This window comes from Vombatus ursinus, unplaced genomic scaffold, assembly GCF_900497805.2.
Source record: "Vombatus ursinus unplaced genomic scaffold, bare-nosed wombat genome assembly UNPS02014864.1, whole genome shotgun sequence".
Taxonomy (NCBI): domain Eukaryota; kingdom Metazoa; phylum Chordata; class Mammalia; order Diprotodontia; family Vombatidae; genus Vombatus; species Vombatus ursinus.
Genome location: NW_020954642.1, coordinates 17767885 through 17782342, shown reverse-complemented (window position 1 = coordinate 17782342; position 14458 = coordinate 17767885). Strand labels below are relative to the sequence as shown.

Below are 14458 nucleotides of genomic sequence, written 5' to 3'. Positions count from 1 at the left end.
GTGGGCCCTTCCAATTCTGCAATTCTGCAATTCTATTCCCCTGCCAGTCTTCAGCCAATAGAGAGTAGGAGCTGCCAGTGAGGTCCCGAGCAATCAAATGATGGAGCTCTCACACCTTCCCTCCTGGGTTGTTTGCTTTCCATTGACATCATGCCAAGAATTGTCCCCAGGGCAGTGGGAACTGTTTAAATAGCTGTTCCAGGACCTGGGACTGGATGCCCTTAAGTGAATCCAGCTCAATCAGCTTCCTCCAAGCTGGAATGCAGCTAGAACTACATGGATGAAAAAAGAAAAGGGAACCTTCCAAAAGATGTCAAGTTCTATGGTACAGTGGATGAATGGAACACTGGACTTGGAATCAGGAAGACTTGAGTTCAAATCCCAATTCAGACACTTAGTTGGTCAGTCATTGTCCTTTGTTCTCCAAGAGGATGAAAAATGACATCACTATGTTGGAGTCAAGGTACAGAGTGTGTGTGTGAGCAGCCCAATATGAGCTCAGAAGGGTCCACCACAGGTCAGACACAAATAGTGCATTTGGACATTTGGAACAGAGATGTCTCTAAATTTGTGCATTTCATGTTTTTTTTTGTTTTTTTTTTTGAGCTATTGCAATTCTGCTTCACTCATACAGCACAGGGTCTTCTTTGATGCAGGCACGCCATGCTTGGCAGTCTTTTGCCAGTATCTCTCACATCATGCAATCCCAAACTTCTTCAGAGAGACCTTGAGAGTGTCCTTGTATCACTTTTTCTGACCTCCATGTGAGCACCTGCCTTGCATGAGTTCTCTGAAAAATAGTCTTTTAGACAAACCTCCATCTGGCATTCGAACAACATAGCCAGCTAGCTGTATGACTCTGGGCATGTCACTTCACCTCTGTCTACCTCAGTTTCTTCATTTCTAAAATAGGGAAAATAGTAGTACCTCCCTCACAGGGTTAGTGTGATGAATAATTGAGATAATAGTTGTAAAGCACATAGTATTGTGGTTAGTGCATAGTATTGTGGTTGGCACATAGTAGGTATAATGTAAATTTATTTTTATTTTATTTTTATTTTATTTTTTATATATATTTTATATATATATTTTATTATTATTTATATTTATTTTATTATTATTATAATTAATTATGGTTAATAAATATCCATCCAAATAGGATATAAAACACAGAGCATTCTTCTTTGTTATTCTTTCTATTTTCCCAGCAAACTACAAGAGTCTTGTAATGATGATGCTGCTTAAGTCTGAAAACAGTGAAGCTTGATTCAGATGACGTGTTTAAGAGTGAAGGACTTTGGGGCAGCTAGGTGGTCCAGTGGATAGGACACTGGCCCTGGAGTCAAGAGGACCTGAGTTTAAATCTGTCCTCAGACACATAATACTTACTAGCAGTGTGACTCTGGGCAAGTCACTTAACCCCAATTGCCTCACTTAAAAAAAAAAAAAATTGAAGGACTTAAAGACCTGAGATGGACCCCCTGAACAACCTCTTCTTAGCTGTGTGACTTTGGGTGAGGAACATGTTCTGGGCTCATGAGTCCTTTGTGGTACAATGAGTGGGTTGGAGTGACATTCTTTTTTTTTTTAAGCAATTGAGTTAAGTGACTTCCCAGGGTCACACAACTAGTAAGTGTCTGAGGCTGGATTTGAACTCAGGTCTTCTGACTCCAGGGCCAGTTCTCTATCCACTGTGCCACCTAGCTGCCCCTGCATCAGATATTCTTTAAGCTCTTGTCCAGCTTGAATACTCTCTGGTGCTCAGAATAACTCTGGCAGGTCAGTGGTGTCATCTTTATTATTCCCACTGAGTTCATAAGGAAAAAGACATTCTATTATGACATAGCTGGTGGGTGACAAGTCAAGTAGAGCACACCAGGCACTCAAGCACTGGGGATGCAAAGAGAGGTAAAAAACTGTCCTCACAGAGCTCACAATCTAATGAAGGGAGACAAGCTGCAAACACCTATGGATAAACATACACAAGGCAAACTAGGGGATGATCTTAGCAAAGGCTTCTGTCAAAAGGTGAGATTTTAGCTGAGCTTGAAGGAAGCCAGGAGGGGCAGAGGAGGAGGGAGAGCATTCCAGGCATGGGGGCAGCCAGAGAGAGTGCCCAGTACCCAGAGATCCAGTATCTTGTTCCAGGAACACCAAGGAGGCAAATGTCACTGGACCAAAGAGTACGGGAGAGGCAGTAAAGTGCAGGAAAAAGTGGGGAGGGGCCAAATTCTGAAGGTCTTTAAAAGCCAGACAAGGGTTTAATATTTGATCCTAGAAGTAAAGGGAATGACTAGAGTTTATCACATAGGGGGTGACAAGGTCAGATTTGAATGGAGAATGGGCTGGAGTGGGAAGAAAACTGAGGCAGGAGAAACTGGGCTGCAGGCTATTGTAAGGTCCACACGTGAGGAGACCTGGCCACCTACCTATCCTCACACTCTGTCATCTGTATCCTTCCTTAATTGCCTGAACTCTATATCAACTGCCTCATTTTCTTAATCAAACACTTCTTAGTGACAGAAAAGGTTTTAATAGCTAAATATTTGATTTTTTTTGATGAAGAAAATGTTTTACTGCCATGTGTGCCTGTATCCCAGGGAAGGGCTAGAGCCAACTTGTACCAGAGCTGGTTGTTAAATTTTCAGCATGAGCATTTACACCTCATAATTGGCATCCACTACAAATTAGGGTTTAGGTCATTGTTTTGTTGATTTCTAACTTTAAGAAAGTGATGGAGATAATGTGAATAATATAAGTTAAAAGTATGTCTTGTGGGTTTTTCAGACAACTGGTTGTTAAACATTGACCAGCACACCTCTGCATGTATCGTGATATTTTGATATTGTGAGATATCTTGTTAGTATAATTAATCAGAGTAGAGGAAGCATTTCCTCTGATTTTGCATTTTTTTTCTGTATGAAAGAAACCCTGTAGAAGAACTACATTGAATGTGGGCTGCTCGTTTGCAAATAAGGAATCACTTGACTTGTGGTATTATCATGAAGTTTTGTTTTCAGGACCCACAGTGTCCCACATTATCTCGTCGTAGAAATGTTATCTGGAAAATGCTAGGAAACTGATGAAGCAGGGCAGAAACATCCAGTAGATCAATGTAGTGAGAAGAGGCTCAGATTCGGAGTCAGACGACCTGGCTGCTTAGTGTCTGCGTCTCCTTGGACAAGTCCTTTCCTTTCTGTGTGCCTCAGTGTTCATTCTTGTTCAATGATTTCTAATATCTCTTCCAGCTCTAAATCAGTCATTCAATGAATCAACACGCATTAATTCTTTCCCTATCAAGTTCCCTAGGGGTACAATGATAGACAATAAAACCATCTCCACTATAATTCAATGAAACGAACTAGGGTTTTTTTCCTCTAGAGACAGGGTGGATTGACTGGTCTCATCAGATTCCCACTGTCTCAGAACTGGAAGGTCCCTTTCAAATGAGGTGACACTTGTAAAAGTGTTTCCTTAGAACAGTGGCTGGCATATGGTAGTCACAATATTAATACTTTTTTCCTTCTGAATATCATTTAAATTCTTCTCTCTTAAGAGTAATGAGTGAGAGTCAAAGTATTTCACTCAAAACTGCAATATCCTTTAGCTGAGGCCAAGGAACTACTCAAAAGAAGTGATTGGGTGTCATTGGTCTGCAACTGTTGCAAAAACAGTTGTGCTTAGAGATCACAACTCCACCCGGGCATTTTCTGGCTGTGATTCCTTCATCTTCTGAGGCAAGGTCTTGGTCCAGAACTCCCACTTATCCTTCCTCAGGCTCTTTCCCACAGACAGCTGCAAATTCAGCTGCAGGTACTCTTCTTTCTGGTCATAGACTGGCCAGCGAATAAGGTCTGCACCATTTGGGTCCCTGGGAGGAAAAACCACACATTTACAACTGAAAGGGGGATTGCATTGACAAGTGTAGCAAGCTACCATCAGCTCAGCCTGGAGCCAAGGAAGGGGCCCCAAGGTAGGTGTAAGCTGTCAGTGGTAGCACCCATGGAGAGCTTGGTCACCCATCCTTAAGCAGTTTGGTCTTCACCTTTCATGTTGCACCTTTCTCATGCACCTAAGGTGGAAGGTCCAAAGAGTGAAAGGACTCACATAGGGAATAAGTAGCCAAGTCAGGATTTGAACTCATATCATGAGACTCCAATTTCTTTTGAGCAGCTGTGTGATGTAGTGGATAAACCTGGGCCTGGAGTCAGGAAGATCTGAGTTCAATTACAGCCTCAGATACTTACTAGCTGTGTGACCCTGGGCAAATCATTTAACCCTGTTTGCCTCTGTTTCCTCATCTGCAGAAGGATGAGGAAAGGGGAAGGAAATGGCAAAATGGAGTGGTTGGCCAGTGGACACCATTCCAGTATCTCTGCCAAGAAAACTCCAGATGGGGTCACCAAGATTCAAACACAACATCACTGGACTCCACATCCAAGGCTCGTGCCACTGCCACCTGTCCTAATGGTTCCCAAGGGGGAAGAGAAGTCACTAACACTCGAGGGCAGTGGTGTGGGCCAGGAGAGGTGCTGATCTTTCTTGTATTCCTTTCAAGATGCCCATGTGTAGGGTGAGTGTGCCTAAGTAATGCCTTCCCCAACCCTGGCCATGAACTTGGGGAAGGGCTATGCTTGTTCACCAGACCTGACCTCTGGGTTGAATTAACTTTTTTTTTCCCTGAACAGATTTCAATCAGGGAACTTCTGTGTAAGTGGGAAACCTTTATGTGCCTAGGAACAGGCACTACCCCACAGGGAAACCATGGGGAAACCAAGGGGCAGTTTTCTTACCCGTGACGGGCAAAGTTTGCCCAGTAGCTCATTATCCTGTGGCTGAGGAGTTTTTCCTCTTCTGTTGCCTCGCCTAAATCTAGGAACAGAAAAAGAAAGATCTTGGCTAAGGCCAAAATGCAGACCCAAAGGCCTCCTTTCCCCCAGTCTCCAGCCCCACCCACCCAGTCAGTCCTGCTCTGGCCCCTGAACTGATCTTCCTTCCACAGTTTCCATCATGTCACTCCCCTTCTAGAAGACATCCCAGGGCTTCTGTTGGCCTCATCTGTCTGACTCCATAACTGAGTCTCTGCCCAAAAACAAAGTGGTGCAACTGGACTGGAAATCAGGAAGACTCGAGTTCTAATCTAGGCTGAGATGTTGACTAGAAGAGTGACCCTGGGCAAGTCACTTAACCTCTGTCTGCCTTTGTTTCTTTGTTCAAAACATGGGGATAATAATAACACACCTATGCCCCAGGATTGTTGGGACAGTAAACAAAAGAAGATATATTTACAGAACAGTTTACATAACTTGTAAAAGTGTTCCATAAATGCCACCTATCATTATTAAATTATATTTATATTATTATACAATAATATTTTATCATATGTAATTATAGTGATGGCATGATTGTTATAAATGCCATTTATAGTAATAAATATCATTACTCTAAGCTACAACAGCATAGCACAAGCTCTAGTAACTGCAAAGCCTTTGCATATGACTCCTTCCCCAGACGATGCTGCCATTAAGGACCCCTGCCTGGGGCAGTGCAGACAGGCTCAGCAGCTGCAACCAGGTCATAAGATGATGAATTCATTGGCCATGCAAGTCATGAAACAGATAAATGGATAAACTGGCCTTCCAGTTCTCCCAGGACAGGAGCAAGAAAGTGAAAATAGGGAGAGAAGACTTCCAAAAACGCAGATTTGGGACCATCTATACCATTAACTCCAAACATTGTTAAATGTGAGACTTTTGTCCAACAATCCCCAAATGGATGTACTGGTAGAGAAAGTGAATCAAGAATAACTGGAGAAAAGGAAGGAAGGAAAGGAGAGAGGGAAGGAAGGGAGGGAAGAAGGAAGGAAGGACGAGAGAGAGGGAGGGATGGAGGAAAGGAGGGAGGGAAGACTTCCAGCACATTGGGCAGATTGGTTTTGCAGGATTTATGGAAGCACAAGGACAAGAATCACAGGATAAGACGGTGTAACAGGTTAGGGGTCTACCCAGAGGAGATGATGAGGGTATTGGTGAGGTTACTAGTCCATTGACATATGGAAATGTGTATTTTGTGTTTGTGCCTCATCTTCCCTTCTGGGTAGTAAACTCCAAGAAGTCAGACACTGTGTCTTTTTTATCTTTTTGCCTTCCCTAGAGATGAACAGAGGCTCTGCATGTTGCATGTGCTTAATCATATAAACTGAATTGAACTGAATAGCTGAATCCACCTCCTGATTCAGTTCACCTGAACAAGCAGACTGAGTTGGGGGACTTCCAAGCCTGATACCTTAACCACCAATCACTCAGTCAGCCAGGTAACTATTAACTGCCTCCTCTGTCCCTGGCACTGTGCCAAGGGTTGGAGATACAAATGCAAAAAATAATAAATAAAACCAAAAACTCTTCTCAGGCAACAGGGCCCCTGTTCAGTTGCTCCTAAGGGAACCGGGAAAGGCAGAAAGAACGCTGGATTTGGGCTTAGACCTGCTAACTGTGTGATATTGGATGTGTCTTCCTGTCTCTGAACTTCACTTTCCTCTTCTGTACAACAGACACAATCCCTCCCTTCCCCCGACCCAGACCCTCACAGGGTATTTGGGAAGATAAAATAGCAGCTCGATGATAGGTAGACTGAGTACTGAATGTAGAACCAAGAAACCATGAGTTCAGATCCTGACTCAGACCCTTAACTAGCTCTGTGACTCTTGGCCTCTGTTTCTTCATCTGTAAAATGGGGATAGCACCAGCATTTACTTCACAGGGCTGTTTTGAGGCTATCAAATGAGAATGGCATATACAAAGTTCTTCGTAAGCCTTCAAGCAGTATATAAATGCTAGCTACTTTTACCTATTGTTATTATCATTACGAAATGAGCTGATGTATGGGAAGGTGCTTTGGGAAAAGGTAAGGCATTATTGTTTGTTATGATGTCAGAGAGAATAAAGTAGATGATGGAGAAGGTGGGTGAGAGTCCCCCATCCTGAGCCACAGCTTTCCACTCCATCCCGGCTCCACTGCTTACAAGGCACTCCAAAGACAAAAAGCACTTCATCGCTATGGTCTGCTTTCACAAAATCCGGCTTGATTCCATTAAACATGCTTGGTCGGTGCTGAAATTCATAAAAGTAGACTGGAGAGCTGGGACCTACGCAAACAAAGAAATGCCCACGGTTATTTTCACACTGAACGCAGGGCCGGGCCACATGCCAGGGGCCCCTGGCCTGATTCCCTCCTTTGGGGTGCGGGTGTCGATGGTAACTGGCCATTAACAGGCAAGCTCCAAGAGGGCAGCCCCTTAGCAAATCCTGTCCATGAGTGATACTGTGAGGCAGGAGAAGGGCTGGGTTTGGTGTAACAGGACCTGCTATTGATCAACTACAAGACTTTGGGGGAATCCTTTTACTTCTTTTAGGCTGAATTTTCAAGTGTAGGGTGGAGATACTAATCTCTGGCCTGTCTATCCCACGGGAAGAGGGAGGAAGGAAATAAGCATTTGTTGTTCAGTTATTTTTCAGACATATTCAACTCTTCATGATTTCTTTTGAGGTTTTCTTGACAACGATGCTGGAGCAGTTTGCCATTTCCTCGTCCAGCTCATTTTACCAATGAGGAAACTGAGGCAAAGAGTGTGAAGCAACTTACCCAAGGTCACACAACTAATAAGTGTTTTAGGCCAGATTTGAATTCAGGAAGAGGAGTCAGGAAGTCAGGAAGAGGGACCTAGCTGCCCTATGAATAACATTTATAGAACACCTGCTTTGGGCCAGACACTGTGCTAAGTGCTTTAGAATACAAGTACTATAACATAAAACAGTCTGTCAGGGGTTCTGAAATTTATTTTTAGTTGAGCACTTAGATTACTGCATTTCAATCTAATTGGTTTTCTATCCTGTGTATTGTATTTTATATATTTAAAAACATTACTCTAGAAGGAATTTTTAATTTTCCCTGGACTTCCAAAGAGGTCCATAATACATACCCACAAAATAGTTAAGAGCATCTGCTTAGGAAATGTGGGTTATTATTTATTATTATTATTTGTAGACAATGGTTATAGAGTTCCTCCGCCTCCTCTGGCTGGGGTTAGGTAGGGGTAGGAAGGAAGAAGAAGGAAGGTGAACAAGAGGGTTTAACCACTCTGGAGGTTATAATAGCAAAGCCCAAAGTGGGAGCCTCCTTCTGCATGAGTGCGTGGGTGACATACACACATTGCCCCAGAGAGGAGATGTTCTTACACTGGTTCTGGAAAGGGTCAATGCCATACTCACCGTGTTGATATTTGGCCAGTTTGAGGGCAGGAATAACAAACATCGAATCCCCCATCATATCCTGGAATTGAGCTCGATAACCTCCCGGGTCCTCAGTGTCTTTTAAATACTCTTCCATCATCAGCTGCCCAAGCTCAGGAGGAATACCCTATAGGAGACCCAGGAGGAGAGAGAGTAACAGAAAAGCAAACATACCTGGCAGTGGATTGTGTGGGAATGTTTGTTGGTTGATTGTAAGGAATAAGCAAGGGAGCTAAGTGACGCGGTGGATAAACTCTGGCCCTAGAGTTAGAAAGACCCGCATTCAAATGTGACCTCTGACATGTATTAGCTAGGTGACCCTGGGCAAGTCACTGAATCTTGTTTGCCTCAGTTCCTCCTCTGTAGAATGAGCTGGAGAAGGAAATTGCAAACCACTCCTGTATCTTTGTCAAGATAACCCCTAAAAGTGGTCACGAAGAGTCTGACGTGACTCATCAATTAACAACCACAAGGAATAAGCCCACTTAATAAGCAGGAATAAGTTTACCTGCTATTCATGGGTCCTGGGTCTCATTAGATCACTTTACCACCTCCCCACCAGGGCTTACTCTTTCAAGGTTAAATTTCTCAAGAAGATCCTAGACAACTAGTTGTTGGGCATGGTGTAGAAGGGATATGGGGCTTGAGGAAAGGAGAGAGCTACATGGGGTCTCCAAGGTCCCTTCCCACTCTGTGACTATGAAAGAAGAAAGTCAGAAGGTGGAAGGACCTTCATTGGCTCTCTCCTGGACTATTTCAATGGCCTCCTGATTGGTCCCTGTGCCTCAGATCTCTCCCCATTCCAATCTAGCCTCCATTCATCTTCCAGAGTGATTTTCCAAGCCCAGATCTGACCATTTTACTCCTCTTCCCTAACTAAATAAATTCTAGTGGATGTCCATTACCTCTAGGATTAAATGTCAACTCTCACATTTGGTATTTAGAGCTTTTAATAACATGGTCCCATTCAGTCTTATTATACATGATTATCCTCCTCACACTCTGTGGTCCAGGTATACCAACCTTCTGGTTCCTCACACTTCCCATTCCATCTCTCATCTCCATGCCTTTGCTTTGGCAAGCCTCAGCTCAAACAGTACCTTATATAGAACATCTTTCTTGGTTCCTCCCTCCTTCAGCTTCTAGTGCCTTACCGCTCCCCCAAGATTTTCTCTCTGTATGTTTTCCATCTGTCTCTGGATGTGCAGGTTATCTCCCTCATCCAATGTAAGTCCTTAGAGGGCAGGGACTATTTTTCTTTGTCCCTGTGTCAAGCCCAGTGCCTGCTAGGTAGTAGGTGCTTATAAAAAGAATCTTGATTAACTGGTATCTCACCAAAAATGAACTTTGCAATACTGATTGGACAGTTTCTTTATCCATGTTTTCCTTAAATCCAGGAATGCCCATTTCCTGTGTAGAGAAAAATGGCACGCTGTGAATGATTTTTAGAACTTTATGAAATTTATGCATTTTTTAAACAAATCTAATCCAAGGAAGTCATTTTACCCTTTAAGGAGGAACTAGTGCCATAGATTTGTTTAGTAATTACTGAATAATACCCAATACACACTGAACAATTCTCAAGTTATTTTGCAAAATGGCCAGCAAAATGGCAGGTAATGCCCAGTACATAATAAACAGCCGTCATGTTTTCTTCATAATGACCTTATGTCCTTAGACCTTATGGCCTTAGACAATGACCGATGCTTACTCTAATACATTATGCTACAAATGATGCAGGTAGAAGTCTATTTTTCTGACTAGTGTAAGTAGGCCTACTTTACATGCATGTGCTTAAGGAGGCAGCTGACAAGTGGTTGTTAATATCATGTCATATTTAAAATTAATATTGAGCCAATGGCCTTTAGATATGATGACCTGAAGTCCATAGTCTCCCATCAGGAGGCCCAGGTTCTAGTCCCAGCTGTGTGACTAGGGTTAAATCATGTCCTTTCTGGGAGCCTCAGTTCTCTACTTTACAAAATGGGGATAGTCATCTTAATGGTCTCTACCTCAGTACATTGAAAGAAGTTTTTGTAAATACATCACAGTTTTTCTCATCATGACTGTGATATATTGTAGGTAAGCATAAGAAATTAAATGGGAATGTTTTGGGAGTTTGTGGAATTCATAGATGACAGGCAAAGGCCAGCGGATGACACGGAAAAAGTTTAGAAATTCAGAAATAAATAAAATATGTGTATAGTATTGTACAATATAAACATATGCTATTTTTAATACCATACTAATTCAGTCTTCTCCTCTGGTATGAAGGTCAGGGGCCAAAAATATTATATGGATTTTCCAGATCGTGGGGGCATTGCACCCCAATGTGGAAGGGATAACTATATATCTGGAATCTTTCATTCAGTTCTGAGCATCACATTTGAGGAAGAAAATAGGGACACTGAGAAGGGTGTCACGGGCTTGCCATATAGGGATGGGTTAAAGGAACTTGCTTTGCTGGTCAAAGAAAAACCTTATGGCAGGGCAGACTTGGTAGTTGTCTTTAACGGTCTGGTGGATGATCCCCTGGAAGAGGCATTTATCTGGGGCCATTTGCCCTAAGGGCAGAGCTGGGAAAAACTGGTATAAGTGTTAAAAAATAAAAGTAAATTTCCGCTTGATGGCATGGTGCCCTGTCCAACCCTAAGAGCTACCTAAAGTGGAAGGAGCTGCCTCAGGAGGCAGGAGGTTTTCCCTCCTTGGAGGTCTGCAAGCAGAGGCTGGATGGCCATTTGTCCAGTGAGTTATAGATAGAATTCTCCTTCAACTCTGGCCTAGACTCATGGCCACCAAGGTCCTGACCACCTCGGAAAGTCTGTGATTCTTTAGAGCAGCATAAACTCTCGAGATCAGAAAGAAGCTGGCACAGAATAGAACATGCTAGGATCTTACCACAGGAATAACCCAGCCACATTCATGGTTGTTGACACCGATGATGGAAGGGACGTGGTGGAACTCTCCTGCAGCCAGCAACTCTTCAGGATGTTTGGGGAAGAATTGTCCATCAATTACACTGGGGACTAACTTGAAATGCTAAAGAAAGGAGAAAAAAAAAGGCAAGTCTATCTCCACAATCCCCTTTCAGTGTATCTTTCTCATCATTCTCATTGTAACTATTCTATTTTAGACTCTTTTTGTCACTTACCTGGACTCCCTTTTTTTTATCTATTTTTTGGGAGGAAATCAAAGTTAAATGACTTACCTAGGTTCACACAGCTAGTAAGTGTCTGAGAATGGATTTGAACCCAGGTTTTCCTAACTCTAAGACTAGTGCTCTCTCCACTGCACCACCTAGATGTCCCCACTTATCTGGACTCTTGCAATAGTTTCCAAAGTGTCCTCCCTGTTTCCCCATCTAATTTATCACACACACACACACACACACACTCACTCACACTCAAACCCACACACACAAACACACACACACAGACCCACCCCTTCCTCATCTCAGATTTGCTCATGGTAATCCATTGCATTAAGAAAAAATTCCCATGACTCCTCATTGCCCAAAGAAGACCTTTAACACTTCAGCCTGGCATTCAGATCCCTCTCTTCTACCTTTCCAGTCTTATCTCATAATATGTGAACTCTAGCCTGTGCCAAGTACCTTATGTTTCACCAAGAATAGATTCTTGGGTATCCACTGAAAGTCAACCACCATTTCCTACCTTTCTGCTTTGGCTCACTTCTCTCCACTTGGCCAGAATGACCTTTCCCCCATTGCTACCTGCTGAAATTCTTCACTTCCTTCAAGAGCTAATGTAACTCCCATATCTTCCACAAAACTTTCCCTGATATGGCAGCCAGAAGGACCTTTTCCTTTCCTTGAGTTCTCACCTCACGTGCTTCTGACACCCTGTGTGGATTTAGGTTCTGTTACTTGCATATGACATAAAGCGCTCTGCCCTAAAAAGGGGAGTTCCATCATGGACCCATCTTTTATCCAAATTTTGTGTCCCCCCAGGCTGGACACAGAAGCTGCTCCAGAAATGCCTCTGGAATAAACAGCAGAAGAGCCACGGCCTCAAAGTCAATGGATCTGGATTCCAGTCCTGGTTCAACTGCTAACAGACTGTATAACTTTAAGCAAATTATATACATTTATGGACCCTGTGGACCATAGCACAATAATACTATCCATGGGGTTTTCTGGCAAAGATACTGGAGTGGTTTGCCATTTTTTTTCTCTATTAGAGATTAAGGCAAACAGAGGTTAAGTGACTTGCCCAGGGTCACACAGCTAGCTAGTAGGTGTCAGGGGCTGGATTTGAAGTGACTGACTCCAGCACTGGTTCTCTATTCACTGAGACCTCCTCATGATTTATCCATCTATAAAATGGAAATAATGATTCTTGCACTCCCTACCTCATGGATTGTTATGAGAAAGGCACTTTGTAAACCAGTATGATAATAAGAAGGGAGGACTTTACAGACATAAGACACACCTGAACAAAGGCAGGCAGGTAAGAGGAATGTTGGTGAAATATTTAGAAGACTGAGGACAGATGAGTTTGACTGGAGCATAGAGTGTATGCAGGGAGGTAATATAAGACAAGGCAAGAAAGCCACGGAGGCACCAAGCCATTCAGTATCTGAATACCAGGCTTGGGTTTGCCTGAAAATCAGGAATCCTTTCTTCTCCCATCTCCTTGACATTCGCTGTGACCAAAATGAAACTTGAGCTCCCAGGTGCTTTGGAAAGGATGTTCATAAGGTTATAGATTTAGAGCTGGAAGGTACTCCAGAAGATCATCTGGTCCAACCCTCTCATTTTCCAGATGAGGAAACTGTCATCAAATCAGGTTGAAAAACAATAGTTTTCAGAATGAAGGAAGAAGTCAACATGGATGATGGAAAGAATAATTAGATTTAAGGGGAGCTAGGTAGCAGAGTGGACAGAGTGCTGACTTGGAGGCAGAAAGATTCTTCCTATGCCTGTGATTTTAGGTAAAGCATCCTCCCTCTCTGTGCCTCAGTTTCCTCATCTGTAAAATGAGTTGGTCAGACTAGATGATCTCTATGGTAACTTTCAGCTTAAACATTCAGTGGCATTCCAGTGCACCTTCTTATAGCCCAAGTGAGCTGGAATCTTCCTGAGTTCAAATCTGGCCTCAGACACTAGCTGTGTGACCCTGGGTAAGTCACTTAAATGTATTGGCCTCAGTTTCCTCATCTGTAAAATGAGCTGATGAAGGAAATGGCAATGCACTCCAGTATCCTCGCTAAGAAAACCCCACATGGGGTCATGAAGAATTGGACATGACTGAAAAAAAACTGAACAATTAGATAGAATTAGATCTAGTGTAACACAGTTACAACTAAGTGAGTACAGGCAAAGAACTCCAAGTCTTTGAGGAAGTAACATGATGTGGTGAATAAAGATTGTGGCCTTAAAGGCCTGGGGTCAGGTATCCATCTTGATACTTTTCAAGCTGTGTGAGATTTGTCCAAGTCACTTAACCCCATTGGGACTCGGTTTCCTCCTTTGTAAAATATCCAGTCAATACATCAATCCCCGAACTATTCTAGGCTCTGAGGATACAAATACAAAAACAAATAGCTCCCTGACCTCACCCTGCTTCTATTCCATGGCTCTAATTCCCAAGTCTGTAATTTGGGAATGACATTATACTTGTACTACAAATGGTACATGATTGTTGCCAAATTATTGAAATGAGATAATATATATAAAATGTATTTTTTTTATAAAAGGAACATTTAGATGAGAGCTATCAGTCCCAGGGGATAGAGAAAGCCTTCCCTGAACTGATTCTTTCTTCTAAAGACCCATAGGGTGTTAGATCTGAAAGGTTACAGAGAACAGAATATTGGAGCTAGAAGGGACCGCCACCACCACCACCACCACCACCATCATCATCATCATCGTAACATTCATTTAATGCTCTCTATATGCCCAGCACTGTACTAATAAGCACTTTACAATTATTATCTCAGTTGATCCTCACAACAACCCTGGGAAGGAGGTGTTATTATAATTCCCATTTTATGGATAAGGAAACTGAGGCAAACAAGTTCAATGACAGTTAATGTCTGAGGCTAGATTTGAACTCAGGTCAGTTTTCCTAGCACTCTAACCACTGAACCACCTAGCTACATCCTCCATACCTTAGCTTATAGAGTGTTACAGCATAGAATTTTGGAAA

General features: G+C 42.7%; 1 protein-coding gene across 1 annotated transcript in view; it reads right to left on the bottom strand.

The window, feature by feature from the left end:
• Nucleotides 1-1645: 1645 nt before the first annotated feature.
• The window catches only part of LOC114027959 (liver carboxylesterase 2-like), a 33325-nt gene continuing 20512 nt past the window's right edge, over nt 1646-14458 (bottom strand). Inside the window, exons 8-13 of the mRNA XM_027842101.1 lie at nt 11187-11327; nt 9624-9698; nt 8268-8415; nt 7022-7144; nt 4794-4872; nt 1646-3871 (exon numbers count right to left, since the gene is read on the bottom strand). Coding sequence (XP_027697902.1) covers nt 3688-3871; nt 4794-4872; nt 7022-7144; nt 8268-8415; nt 9624-9698; nt 11187-11327 — 750 coding nt within the window. The 3' untranslated portion in view covers nt 1646-3687. The remainder of the gene's footprint in view (nt 3872-4793; nt 4873-7021; nt 7145-8267; nt 8416-9623; nt 9699-11186; nt 11328-14458) is intronic.